Source organism: Schistocerca serialis, chromosome 4 (assembly GCF_023864345.2).
Source record: "Schistocerca serialis cubense isolate TAMUIC-IGC-003099 chromosome 4, iqSchSeri2.2, whole genome shotgun sequence".
Classification (NCBI taxonomy): domain Eukaryota; kingdom Metazoa; phylum Arthropoda; class Insecta; order Orthoptera; family Acrididae; genus Schistocerca; species Schistocerca serialis.
In genome coordinates, this window is record NC_064641.1 from 90,670,629 (window position 1) to 90,684,984 (window position 14,356).

The 14,356-nt window shown below is 43.3% G+C and overlaps 1 protein-coding gene across 15 annotated transcripts in view; it reads left to right on the plus strand.

The window, feature by feature from the left end:
- LOC126473804 (cuticle protein 16.5-like) overlaps positions 1–14,356 on the plus strand; it is a 275,913-nt gene that overhangs the window by 195,705 nt on the left and 65,852 nt on the right. For 6 of the 15 annotated variants that reach the window (XM_050101103.1, XM_050101104.1, XM_050101095.1 and 3 more), the window contains exon 3: positions 4,631–4,672. The exons of 4 other annotated variants lie outside the window; for them this stretch is intronic. In XM_050101103.1, the coding sequence (XP_049957060.1) occupies positions 4,631–4,672 (42 nt within the window). Of the gene's footprint in view, positions 1–4,630; positions 4,977–14,356 lie in introns of those variants that run through there. 5 more of the 15 variants (XM_050101093.1, XM_050101084.1, XM_050101094.1 and 2 more) reach the window with 2 other exon arrangements.

Consider the following 14,356-nt stretch of genomic DNA (forward strand, 5'->3'; position numbering starts at 1 on the left):
TTTCTGTGCACTCACTTTCATTCATTTCAACCAAGCTGTTAATATTTTATTCCACTTTATCTGGCTCGTCCTTAAGTTTTGCAGAGCAATGTCTAATAAATATTTGCGTACAGTGGATATCAAATCCCAATCTTTCTATTCTGACGACATTACAGAATAATGAATATATCCGCAGTACCTCCATGATAACACCTCAGCAGTATTACGTAAGGATGCCTTTCTAAATCACCTTATCTAAGTGTGAAACTACCGCCTACACGATAAGATGACAAACTTCATGGGTTACCTCCTAATATCGTTACGGACCTGCTTTAACCTCACGTAGTGCACCAGCTCGGCGTGACATGGACTCAATAAGTCTTTGAAAGCCCCCTGCAGAAATATTCAGCTATGCTGCCTCAGTAACCGTCCACAAGTAGAAAAGTGTTGCTAGTGCAGGATTTTGTCCACGAACTGACCCCTCGAATATGTTCCATAAATATTCCATGGTATTTATGTCCAGCAATCTGGATGTCCAAATCCTTCGCTCGAACTGTCAAGAATGTTCAAACCAATCACGAACAACTGTGGCCCGGTGTCATGGCACATGGTCATCTATAACGATTCCACTGTTTGTGGACATAAAGTTTTAGTCGCCTAATTGGTCGATGCCTCTTGAGCGTGGTGTACACACCTTCACTGCAAAAGGGTCTTAGTTCATTTGTAAAATTGGTTAACAACAGTATATAATGGAATTAACACGTGTAAGACAGAAAATATTTTTGGCATAATATTTGGTCTATGAGTATGAGTAGTGCTAATTTAATGTATGAATGAATTTGAGCAAAACACTTTAATCTGATCTTATAACCAGAATGCTGTCCGCCCCCGGTAGCTGAGTGGTCAGCGCGACAGAATGTCAATCCTCAGGGCCCGGGTTTGATTCCCGAATGGGTCGGAGATTTTCTCCGCTCACGGACTGAGTGTTGTGTTGTCCTAATCATTATCATTTCATCCCCATCGACGCGCAAGTCGCCGCAGTGGCGTCAAATCTAAACACTTGCACCCTGCGAATGGTCTACCCGACGGCAGGCCCTAGTATCAAGACAATGACCGGTATGCTTCAGAACCTGTAAATATACAGTGCGAGTAATACTGGCTTGTTGTATACTGAAGCGCCAAAGATAGATATTTAAACAGGCAGAATACGACGCTGCGGTCGGCAACGCCTACATGACACAACAAGTGTCTGGCTCACTTGTTAGGTCGGTTACTGCTGTTACAATGGCAGGTTATCAAGATGTGAGTGTGAACGTAGTGTTATAGTCGGCGCACGAGCGATAGGACACAGCATCTCCGAGGTAACGATGAAGTGGGGATTTTCCAGTACGACCATTTCAAAAGTGTACCGTGAATATCAGGAATCCGGTAAAACATCAAATATCCGACACCGCCGCGGCCGGAAAAAGATTCTGCAGGAACGGGACCTACGACGATTGAAGACGTTCGACGTGACAGAAGTGCAACCCTTCCGCAAATTGCTGCAGATTTCAATTGTGGGCCATCAACAAGTGTCAGCGTGCGAACCATTCAACGAAACACCATCGATGTTATCTTTCGGAGCCGAAGGCCCACTCGTGTACCCTTCATGATAACACGACACAGAGCTTTACGCCTCGCGTCGGCGCGTCAACACCGACAATGGACTGTTGATGACTGAAAATAAGATGCCTGGTTCGACGAGTCTCGTTTCAGATTATATCTAGCGGATGGACGTGAACGGGTATGGAGACAACCTCATGAATCCACGGAGCCTGCACGTCAGCTGGGGACTGTTCAAGCTGGCGGAGGCTCTGTAATTGGGTGGGCGTGTGCAGCTGGAGCGATATGCGACCACTGATACGTCTAGATATGACTGACAGGTGACACGTGCGGAAGCATTCTGTCTGATCACCTGCATCCATTCATGTCCATTTTCCATTCCAATGGACCTGGGCAATTCCAGGAGGACAATCCGACATCCCACACCTCCAGAATTGATACAGACTGGCTCCAGCATTACTCTTCTGAGTTGGAACACTTCCGCTGGCCACCAAGCTCCCCAGACAAGAACATTATTAAGCATATCTGGGATCCCTTGTCCCTTGCAACGTGCTATTCAGAAGAGATCTTGGCCCCCCTTACTCTTACGGATTTATGGACAGCCCTGCAGGATTCATGGTGTCAGCTCTCCAGCACTACTTCAGACTCTAGTGGAGTCCGTGGCACCTCGTACTGCGGTACTTCTGCGTGCTCGCGGGGGCCCCACACGATATTAGGCAGGTTTACCAGTTTCTTTGGCTCTTCAGTGTATATGCGGTGATGTAAAGTTTGGAAAATTTTGATGTGTGAACAGGTATATTTGAAGACAGAATTGGGAGTCCAGAAATGGATTATGAATTTTGATAAGTTATAAAAAAGTCCTTGCAACCAGAGGATAATTTCTTTACAATTGCAAACCTTCACACAGCTGCGATCTCACCATCCACCACGACGGAAAGTGAAAACGTTTGAGACATATTCTCTCTGATTTCACACTTGCTACAAGTGAAATGGCGGTAACGGAGTACCCAGAACGCAGCCGCACCGAAAACGAGTTTTGCGAAAATAAACAGCACTTACAAAGCTTTACATTTCCAATGTTCATATGTTCTCAGAAATGTCAGTGTGCAAAAACTGATTTGTCCAAACGATGGCTATGGACGTCAGCTGATAAATATATTAATTCAACTTGAATTTATTGGAATAACCATCACTGTCTATTTCAACGTAGTGTTGGAGCGCAGGAAAACAATTTGATTACCTTTCAGCTAGCCGACATTTCGCAACAAAAGTAAAGAACTTGTTATTTGTAAAAATCACAACGCTTTTATTTTCATTTTCATCCACAAATAAGATTTATCCCGTTATCTCCGACTCTAAATCCCATCCTTATACAGATGATGACTGACGTTTTGTATTTGTGATACCAACACATATAAAGACAGGAAGATTTGCAATTTATTGATGACCTGGCTTACAAAATAAGACTTAATGGAATAGCAAAAAAAAAATGTTAATAATCAACACCAAAAAGACGGAGGGAGGGAGAGACTGCCTTATCTATATGCTAAGATTTATATCTCACAAAAAACACACATAACCTGTTTCTCCTACAGGGCTATGAATGAGTAAATTTTTCAGACTCTTTTTGGCTTAGAAAATAAGACTTAATGGAATTTAAATTAAATTTTCATAATCAATACAACAAAAAGACGGAGGGAGGGAGAGACTGCCATATCTAAAGACTACGATTTATATCTCCAAAAAGCACACATAACCTGTTTCTCTACCAGGACTATGAATGAGTCAATTTTACAGGCGCTTTTCACGTACTTGCAGCTACCGTAGTACTCTGGCCTACTCCTATTCCTGTGTTTGTTAGTGATAGTGTGTTTCTTAAAGTTAAATCTTTCCCTCAGTTAGTTATAAAGAAAAGTTAACATTGGACGTCTTGCACCGTCTCCTCTGTAAACATATCATTCTTACAAGAAAACTGCTACTTTAGATTTGATTATTACATTAAAAATTACTTTCATTTCCTTCCAATATTAAAAGGATATACACAAATTATTGATGGTGTGTATACATTAACCATATAAAATTAGATCTTTTTATATTTCTTCACTCTTCCATTGCAGACGAACCATTTTTTTTCAGGATATACTTCCATCTGCGCCCTTGCAAACTACTGCTCGCAACATGTGATCGTTACTGAAGTGGCAGCCGCAGCTTCGCTTATTCATTTCACACCACAGCATTTGCTTTCCTTCCTTTTATTTATTTCTCTCAATTTTCCCAACATTCACCTTTTTGTTTGCGGTCATGACGGTTTGGAGTGACAGAACACTGTGGTGAACTTGTCCTATAGGATGGTAGGTCTCTCACACACCACGTTCGATCCAAGATAATAAACACATCGTAAGATAATGGGCCAAATAACTATCAAAAGAAATCACCAATTTTCAAAAAACTCTAACTTGCGATTTTTATATGGAACCCTCAATTCTATGAACAAATAAGACAAATGACACGTTCAAAATTTCTTTCCTTTCCACAAAACCGTAAGTTAGTACAGCATGCGGAACAATGCTGTCAGCCGCCAGCCAACGCCCAACCTAGGACCTCATACAAGGCCGCGGCGCGAGGAGCACTACTTTCACGTGAGGTGACGCATGCCGGTCCGGCTGTGTATATAAACCCGCGCGGTCCACGGCGAAGTTACATTTCGGCAGCAGCACCAGCAGCAGCACCAACTATCGCAACCATGAACACCCTGGTACGTATCACTAGTGCTAACTAAGAAGTTGTAATTCGATGCACCAGCGGCTGCAAGATTTCTATGAGATCGACGTGGAAACGCAACATTGTTTTACGATACTTTTCCTCACTCCAGATCATCCTGAGCGCCGTCCTGGCCGTCGCCGTGGCTAAGCCCGGCTACCTGGGCGCCGCCCCCGCCGCAGTCGTCGCCCCCGCGGCGTACGCCGCCCCCGCGTTGGTGGCCGCCCCCGTGCACGTCGGCTACGCCGCCTACGGCCCCGCCCCCGTCGCCGTCCGCTCAGACGGCTACCTGCTGGACACCCCTGCCGTCGCCGCCACCAGGGCCGCCCACCTGACCGCCGTCGCCCAGACTCAGGCCCGTGATGCCGTCATCAACGGCGCCGCCCTCGCCTACGCCGCCCGCGCTTACGCCGCCCCCGCCGTGGCGTACGCCGCCCCCGCTCACGTCGCCTATGCCGCCCCCGCCGCCTACGCCGCCCCTGGCGCCCTCGCCGCCGCCGCCCACCTTCACGCTAAGGCTGCTCTGCTGGGCTGAAATGTCTTTTCTTAAAGAATCTTGCCAGTGGACTTCACAAGTGTGAAGTTCCTGTCTTCAAAATTTTCATAAAAATAATAAAATACTTAGTACAAACTTATATTTTGTTTTCGTTTTTTCTGTTTCACACTGTTGTTGAATCCGTGATCTCTACAAATATATTTAAAGAATGGGATGAGAAGTTCTGCCTTATGCAAGACACTTTTTTCTTTTGTTTCACCCATACATGTTTCAGCACTTTTGTGCTATCATCAGTGGGTTCTATTTTTATTTTTAACTTACATTATATTATTGTCCTCTTGTTTTGGTAGCTGTTATGCTACACAATATACAACATGTCATAGTTTTGAAGTTGTGGTACGTTTTCCTGTTTTGTTGGCGAAGTAATAGGCTTACTTCTCTGCCTGTGTTCGCGTGGCAATGCAGTTTTTCGATTACTCAAAACATTGGTGGAGTTTTCGCTGCCATTGCGTGTTGTTGTATGGGCGAAAGAAAAGAAAAACGGTGTCTTGCAAAGGCGGAACTTCTCATCCCATTTTCTTAGCAAGCACGGAGACAACAAGAAGAACTGCACCACAAGATGATTATATTTATAGAATTGAAGATAAGTTATCATTAATTTAGAACTCGTATATTTTCAGTGCAAACGAAACAATATGAAATATCATACATAACAGTAGCTCAAGACAACTTTGGTACTAAATGTAGATTAGGGTAACTTATGTGCTGGACGAAAACTTTCCTGCTACCAATACTATATAGATATGTTGATATTTCAGTACCAGGGAAGCAAACAGAGGGAAGACGCAGATACCAGGATGGTTTGAAGATTCTGGTAAATTTCCAAGAAAGAATGGAACGTTTTTGATGCGCTGTGATCTTTGGTAAGCTTGATTAGTCCAAGCATCGAATAAATAATTTCAACACTGTACAGTGTACAGTTCATTGTTGATCGCCGTCTTAATTGGTGAGTGCGTCGACTGCGATTGAAAATGGACATATCGAGTTTCCTGCTGTTGTTAAACATCTTCATGTCAAGGGTTGGACTTCCTTTACAAATCAAAACAGGACTCGAAGTTCACATGGACTCTGCATAATCACTGACAACCATTTTCTTTCGATTAATGAATTTAAAGTGGTCGGACAAGCACTGATGTCGAATTAGGCTGCAACGATCCAACTGAAGTGACCACAAAGGAAATCATTGAGAAAATCCATGACATAGTAATTCAAGACCGCCGAATAAAGTGTGGTGAAATTGTTGACACTGTAGGCGAAAGCTTCTTCTACGAAGAAGCTGTTTGCAACGTGCGTGCCATGATTGCTCAGAGTCGACCAAAGGCGCATCCAACAATTCATTTCAGCATACTGTCTCGCGAGGTTTAACGGAAATCCACAAGACTGCTCGTAGCAATTTGTGACTGTTTCGTGAAACCTAGATACATTATTACACACCAGAGTCAAAACGGCAGCCAAAACATTGCAAGAAGGCTGATGAAGTTGCACCGAAGAAAGAAAAGGCGATTTTGGCAACTGGTAAGGTAGCGGCCTCTGGTTTCTGGGATCCTAACGAATAATTTTCATAAGTCACTTGAAAGGAAAGTAGGACCAAAACTGAACCCTATTATGCTTCACTGCTGGGTCGTTTGGAACTTGCGTTGGCTGAAAAAAGAGCGGAGTCGGAATACAAAAAGGTGCTCTTTCATCAGTATAATGCACCATCCCACACATCAGTGGCAGCAATGGCGAAAGTCTATGAGCTGAGCTTTGAATTGGTTTCCCGTCTGCCCTGTTCACCGTTCATACCCCCAGTGGCTTCTTCCTGTTCCCTAACTCGAATCATCGACTTTCTGGAAATAAATTTTCATCAAATGGGGAAGAAACAGCGCAGTCAACGAGTATTTGCCAAAGTTCGACTGAAGCTATTTTTCCGATGAGATGAAAAAGTTGGAGGCTTGCTGGATTGAGTTTATATCCGTCAAAGGAAACTATGTCATGAAGTTAGGTGAATTGTTTACGAAACAAAAATGTTTTCTTCCCTTTTTTTACCAGGCTTGTCAAACCAGCCTTGTAGATCTGCAGATACGTGAGGCATCATTTAAAGACAGAACTTGCATTAGGAGAGTGTTGATGCTTGTTATATGTAGCTAGATTCAAGAACTGAGTGGTGACGTTTCACCTCCAGAGTGTGCAGGTAGACGACTTTTCTCCAAAATTTTATAAAGTTTAATCCCCCTAGGAGTCGTGCCATTTCTCAGAGTAAAAAAAGAGCAAAGATCAGAACCTGTTATCCTAAAAGCCATTAAGGAAACATACTCCTTTGTGAACGATAAAGAGTGAATGTACTGCAGAAAATATAGGAGAGCGAATGGTGCAACGAGGTATTACTTTCGGGGATAATGAAAGGAATGATCACCTAGGCTCAGTCGCTGTAGAATAATAGGGAAATACAGTGAGTTTACAAGAACTACTGCTTACAAGTGACTCGTGCGACCCATCCTAAAATACTGCTCAAGGGTGTTGTACCCTTACCAAATAGCCAACAGAGAATACTGAACGTGTACAGGAAACGGCCACGCGATTGGCCACATGTTTGTTTGAGCAGTGGAACAGTGTCACAGAGATGTCGAAAGAACTGACCTGTCCAACTCCTGATGACAGATTTAAACCATCCTGAGAAAGCCTACTTACAAAGTTTCAAGAACCGACTTTAAATGACGACTCTAAGAATGTACTACAAACCCGTACCTATCGCTCTCGTAGGAATCGTGAGTAAAAGATTTGATTAATTACAGCAAGCATAGAGGCTTTTTATCAATCATCCTTACCGCGATCTGTACATGAATGGAACGCGAAAAATTCTAATAATTGGTACAATAGGATGTGTCCCTTGCCATGTAGATACTACGGCAGTTTTGACTGAAGACGCTGGCCGGTGTGGCCCAGCGGTTCTAGGCACTTCAGTCTGGAACCGCGCGACCACTACGGTCGCAGGTTCGAATCCTGCCTCGGGCATGGATGTGTGTGAAGTCCTTAGGTTAGTTTGGTTTAAGTAGTTCTAAGTTCTAGGGGAGTGATGACCTCAGGTATTAAGTCCCATAGTGCTCGGAGCCATTTGAACCATTTTGACTGTAGGTGGTTCTACGAGATCGTTCTCTGATCATCAGTCAGGCATTCGGATATGCTCATTTCTCACGGAAAGGATTTACTTGACTTGCTGTTATTCCTTTCAGGTATTTTAATCCTTCCAACACCCAAGCTCGCCACCATTGCACGCTCTCTACCGTTCAAGGTACGGCAGTTGTTGAAAGAAGGATTGCAGGGCTCAGGGCTGTTAGGGTGCAAGAGCTGAGTCGAATTTGAGGATACACAAAATTAGTATTTATTTATTTATAAAATACATCAAACAATCCGCCACGATCACGCCATAGACACACTGACTGGCAACTGCAGTTTTGTAAAGGAATAACTTTAAAATGTTTCGGCCTCACTGCCGGTTACGATACAGCCAAAGAGCGGCACAATAAATAACCTTACAATAATAGTATTGAGCAAGGTAAGAATTTACAAACAACATGGATTAAGTAATTGCTGAACATGAGAGGTCACAAACAACGTAGGCCGTTTAGTTAACTCGGTCACACGGCCCGACGCAATGCCGTTGGCAATACAGCTAGACTAAAAACATCTTGGTCTAAAACATACGAAAACGATATCTGCAGAAGTTACCACGGCAGCCATGCTTTACCGTATGAAACAATTAACTGACGTTTGGACACAAGGTTTGCAAACTGTCTTGATCAGAGTGTCTATGAACAAATTCCACTGGTTAACTTATCCAAACGAATATAATAAATAATCAGCAATATATGAGTGTTGGAAGTTAAATAGTGGTAACTATTTATTCACAAACGATACAAAAGAGTTACATGTTTGCACCTGTTACTGTCCTTCAAAGTAGTCACCAGCGTTGTGTAGAACCCGTTGTCAGCGATGTGGAAGGCGTAGTACACAGTTGGCAGAGCCTGTTCTGTTGATGGTGCGAATGGAGCGATCTAAAATTATGTTGATTCTCGTGTACGACTGTGATGGTGTTATCTTAACGCATTACGTTCCCCCACGGAAGACCGTTAATGCAGAGTATTACTGTTCGGTTTTGTAGCATCAACTGCGACCAGCTTTGGGAAAGAAGCGGCGTCACTTTCTGCGCAACCCACCCATCATTTTGCACGATAATGCGTGGGCGCATACAGCGCAAGCAATTTTTGTACTATTACCCTGATCATATATGGATCCATGGAGTGGTGGGGAGGGTTCCAGACGGCCAATGAGGAAGCAGTATCTCACAAAAGATTGTGAATACTGGACCGGATACGTGATAATCTACGTACGTCCAAAATAATAACGCCAACATGGCCGCACATTTTCAAGCGTTGGAAATTGATGATTTTGAATTTATATGAGTCTTACTGAAAGATGTTTTTGAACGGACAGATGTGAACATTTATGAGAGATTAGACGAACTTACATCTAAGTGGAGAGATCTCGAGCGAACCATGCGACTGCATTTAAAGCTATTTCGACTTGAAAATGAGTGTTAATACGAGAGATATGTAATGCTTAGAGTGAAAAATAATTTTAATAGTGCAGTAACGTCAAAGAAATTTATTTATTTCAATTACTATAATTTTAAATATTAACCTCCCCCATTTTAAGGACAAAGTATTACGAGCATGTGTGATCGACCGGAAGAGAAGGAACGTGCCAAAAATTTTCCTAGCAGACGACACACTGTCCCAATGATGGTGGTGCTGAAGTTTGTGATAATAAGGGACGTAGCCTACAAGTTGATAACCATAAAAAGTCACAAAAGGATGGAAATGGAAATTAACAATATATTAGACGTTGATCGGTTTGCTTATAGAGGAGGTAAATATATCAGTTCCGAAGCTATGCGTGGTAATGAAAGCGAGGCGTATGAGAGATCAACAACCTGTCATAGGATTTGAGCATCTAGAGGATACATTCCACAAAGTAAACTGGCCCAAGTAATTTTAAATCGACGGAAGAAGAGGCATGAGCTACTATATACGTTATATACAAGAACGAGGAGGGAACAATTAGAGTGGAAAACCAAAAGAAAATTGTTTGGATTAAAAATGGTGTACGGCTATGTTGCATTTTCGTTTACTGTCCACTTAGGGTAATGACATTAAACCAAAATCCCTGAAGGGCTATAGAAATTCATTAAAAAGAACGTTAATAGTAACTTTCGCTGATGACATTGCTGTCCTTTTTGAAAAGAGGAAGAATTACTGAATCTATTCAAAGCAACTAGCAATGTACACTTGTTGATTTACTCTCTAACTATATCCCGCGCAATGCTGAAATACGTATATTACAAGGAAGAAGCAGCCATTGCAGGCTGTGTGTGAAATATAATAACATTAACTTACGAATAGAGGCATTCTGCTCTCACTGGCAGAAATACTTCGACCTTATTTATATGCACACTGAGGAGACAAAAGTCACGGGATACCTTCTAATATCGTGTCGGACTTCTTTTTTCCCGGCGTAGTGCAACAGCCCGACGTGGTATGAACTCAAAAGTCGTTAGAAGTCCCCTGCAGAAACAGTGAGCCGTGCTACCTCTACAGTCGTTCATAGTTGGGAAGGTGTCGCCTGTGCCGAATTTTGTGTACAAACTGATATGTTGCTGTATTCCATAAATGTTCGATGGGATTGATGTCGGGGGCATATGGGCGGCCAAATAATTCGTTCAAATTGTCCAGAATGTTCATCAAACCAATCGCCAACAACTGAGGCCCTGCGGCATGGTGCGTTGTCATCCGCTAAAATTCTATCGCTGATTGCGGAGATGAAATCTTAATAACAGGCCCATATCATTAACGTCGACATGCAGCAGGATTATGGAACATATATTGTGTTCAAACATTATGAATTACCTCGAAGGAAACGGTCTATTGACGTACAGTCAACATGGATTTAGAAAACATAGTTCTGAAACACAACTAGCTCTTTATTCACATGAAGTATTGAGTGCTATTGACAAGGAATTTCAGATCGATTCCGTATTTTTGCATTTTCCAGAAGGCTTTTGACATTGTACAACACAGGCAGCTTATAGTGAAATTGCGTGCTTATGGAATATCGTCTCAGTTATGTGACTGGACTCGTGATTTTCTATCAGAGTGGTCACAGTTCGTAGTAACTGACGGAAAGTCATTGAGTAAACCAGAAGTAATTTCTGGCGTTCACTAAGGTAGTGTTATAGGCCCCTTGCTATTCCTTATCTATATAAACGATTTGGGAGACAATCTGAGCAGCCGTCTTCGGTTGTTTACAGATGACGCTGTCGTTTATCGACTAATAAACTCATTTGAAGATCAAAACAAACTGCAAAACGATTTACAGAAGACATCTGAATGGTGCGAAAATTGGCAGTTGAGCCTAAATAACGAAACGCGTGAAGTCATCCACTAAATACCTAGGATTACAATTGCGAACGACTTAATTTGGAAGGAACACGCAGAAAATATTGTGGGGGATGCTAACCAAAGACTGCGTTTTATTGGCAGGACACTGACAAAATGTAACAGATCTACTAAGGAGACTGCCTACACTACGCTTGTCCGTCCTCTTCCAGAATACTGCTGCGTGGTGTGGGATCTTTACCAGATAAGACTGACGGAGGACATCGAAAAAGTTCTAAGAAGGGCAGCAGGTTTTGTATTATCGCGAAATATGGGAGAGAGTGTCACAGAAATGATACAGGATTTGGGCTTGACACCATTAAAAGAAAGGCGTTTTCCGTTGAGACGGAATCTTCTCACGAAATTCCAATCAGCAACTTTCTCCTCCGAATGCGAAAATATTTTGTTGACACCGACTTACATAGGAAGGAACGATCACGACGATAAAATAAGGCAAATCAGAGCTCGTACGGAACGGTATAGGTGTTCGTTCTTTCTGCACACTGTACGAGATTGGAATAATAGAGAATTGTAAAGGTGATTCATTGAACCCTCTGCCAGGCACTTAAACGTGATTTGCAGAGTATGCATGTAGATGTAGATGTAGATATAGAAAGGGCTTCAAATGCTCTCCAAGTATCAGTTGGACAAGGGGATCCATTCTATTCCATGTAGATACAGCGCACACTATTACGACGCCAACAGCTTGCACAGTGCCTTGTTGACAACCTGTGTCGGTGGCTTTGTGGTGTCTTTGCCACACACGAACCCTACCATCAGTTCTTACCAAACTGAAATCATCAGACCAGGCCACTCTTTCCCAGTCGTCTAGGGTCCAAACGATAGGGCACAGTAGACATGTTGCAGGTGATGAGCTGTTAGCAAAAGGCACTTGCCTCGGTCGTCTGGTGGCATAGCTCATTAACGCCAGATTCCGCCGCCCTGTCCACTTCGTTGTACGTCACACATTGATTTCTGCTGTTATCTCATGCAGTACTGCTTGTCTGTCAGCACACACACCTGTACGCAAACACTGCTGCCCTCGGTCGTTAAGTGAAGGCCATCAGCTACAGCACAGTCCATGGTGGCAGGTACTGCCTGAAATTTGGTGTTCTTGGCACACTCCTGACACTGTAATCAAGGAATATTCAATTCCCTGACGATTACCAAGTGGAATGCCCCGTGCGTCTAACTTCAACTAACGTTCCGCAAACAAAGTCTGTTAATTCCACTCATGCGACCAGAATCACGATAGTAACCTATTCATATGAATCACCTGAGTAACACTGGAAATGGAGACGACAGGAGTTAAAATACACACTAATGCGGGGACACACACTCGGGGACAGTTAAAAGTCGACATAAAGTTAAAAGAACACAGCTGGTAATTTGAAGAGTACTTTAAAAAAAAAACACTCGAGTCAAAAACAACGTAAAAGGCAACCACAGTATAAAAAGATCACGAACAATCATGGACTATAATCAGGTCGAGCACGAACAATCATGGACTATAGTCAGGTCGAGCACACAATGAAAACCATATTAATAGATTACTTTGTTTAACGGCATTGAACACAACACACACTAATGGAGCACACTATATAATGAATAAAAACCTGGGATGATCTGGTTGTGGGCGGGGGGGGGGGGGCAGGAGACAAGGGAAAGGAGAAAAGGTGGCGAGAAGGGGGGAGAGAAAGGGGGATGAGGTGGAGCAGCGTGCTGAAGAAGGGCAGGGGAGGAAGGGATGGGAGAGGAAAACAGCTGAGGAGAGGGTGCAGGTACTCAGGGAGGGAAGTAGGAAAATCCGCTCTGGGAGAGGGGGGGGGGAGAGGAGAAAGTGTCCTGGGGAGGGGGGGGGAACAAGGCCATGTTACAGTTGGAAGGAAGATTAGATTCACGGCGAAGTTCAACATCTGGGAGGGGGAGGTGCTGGAAACAGCCATGATAAAAGAGATGGTGGGTGTGGAGGTCAAGAGAGGGAGGGATACAGCGATTGAGGTGTGACAACGGGCGGGGGGTGGGGAGGAAGGAGGAAAGTAGGGGGTGGGGGGAATGAAGCCTGCAAACAGTGTAAAGGATGCAGAGATGTTGGAGGAAAAGGAGGAGGTGGGGGAAGGGGAAGAGGTCACAGACAGATTCACCAGTGCACTGCCCTTTTATACCGTGTGTATGCTCAACACTACTGCCATCTGTGTATGTGCATATTGCTGTCCTCAGTATAATACCAACCTCCACTGATGACGTTGTTGTCAGCTATGAAAAGAGGCAGAATTACAGAATCTATTCCATATTACTTTATCTGTATGTATATTAGGAAGGAAAGAGCAGCTTTGGATAAACGACAGAAACCTGTCCTACATTACTGAACCGCTGCTTTTCTATATTACTTCTAATAAAGTAATCACGAATGTGCAGACCACTGTCAGATGTCTATTGACCAAGCCATGATCTGTTTAATGTAAACATAAGAACAGTGCAGAATTTGATTTCGAATATCTGATATATACCAGCAGCCTATTGCCCACTACTCCACCACAGCATAAAATATTATTTTCAGTTCTAAACAGGGGTTGATAGAACGTTGGAAAATATTTTTTCTTATAGTATTGTGGTTGTGAATTGCTTCTCATGGAATCTGATAATAACCTAATCTCAGATTTTTGACAACAAAAAATTTGGCGGCTTTCATATTTACCTATGGTTTAATAAGATACCAAATTATATCATCATAAATAAAATTCCCCCCCCCCCCCCCCCCCCCCCATGAACGATGGACCTTGCCGTTGGTGGGGAGGCTTGCGTGCCTCAGCAATACAGATGGCCGTACTGTAGGTGCAACCACAACGGAGGGGTATCTGTTGAGAGGCCAGACAAACGTGTGGTTCCTGAAGAGGGGCAGCAGCCTTTTCAGTAGCTGCAGGGGCAACAGTCTGGATGATTGACTGATCTGGCCCTGTAACACTAACCAAAACGGCCTTGCTGT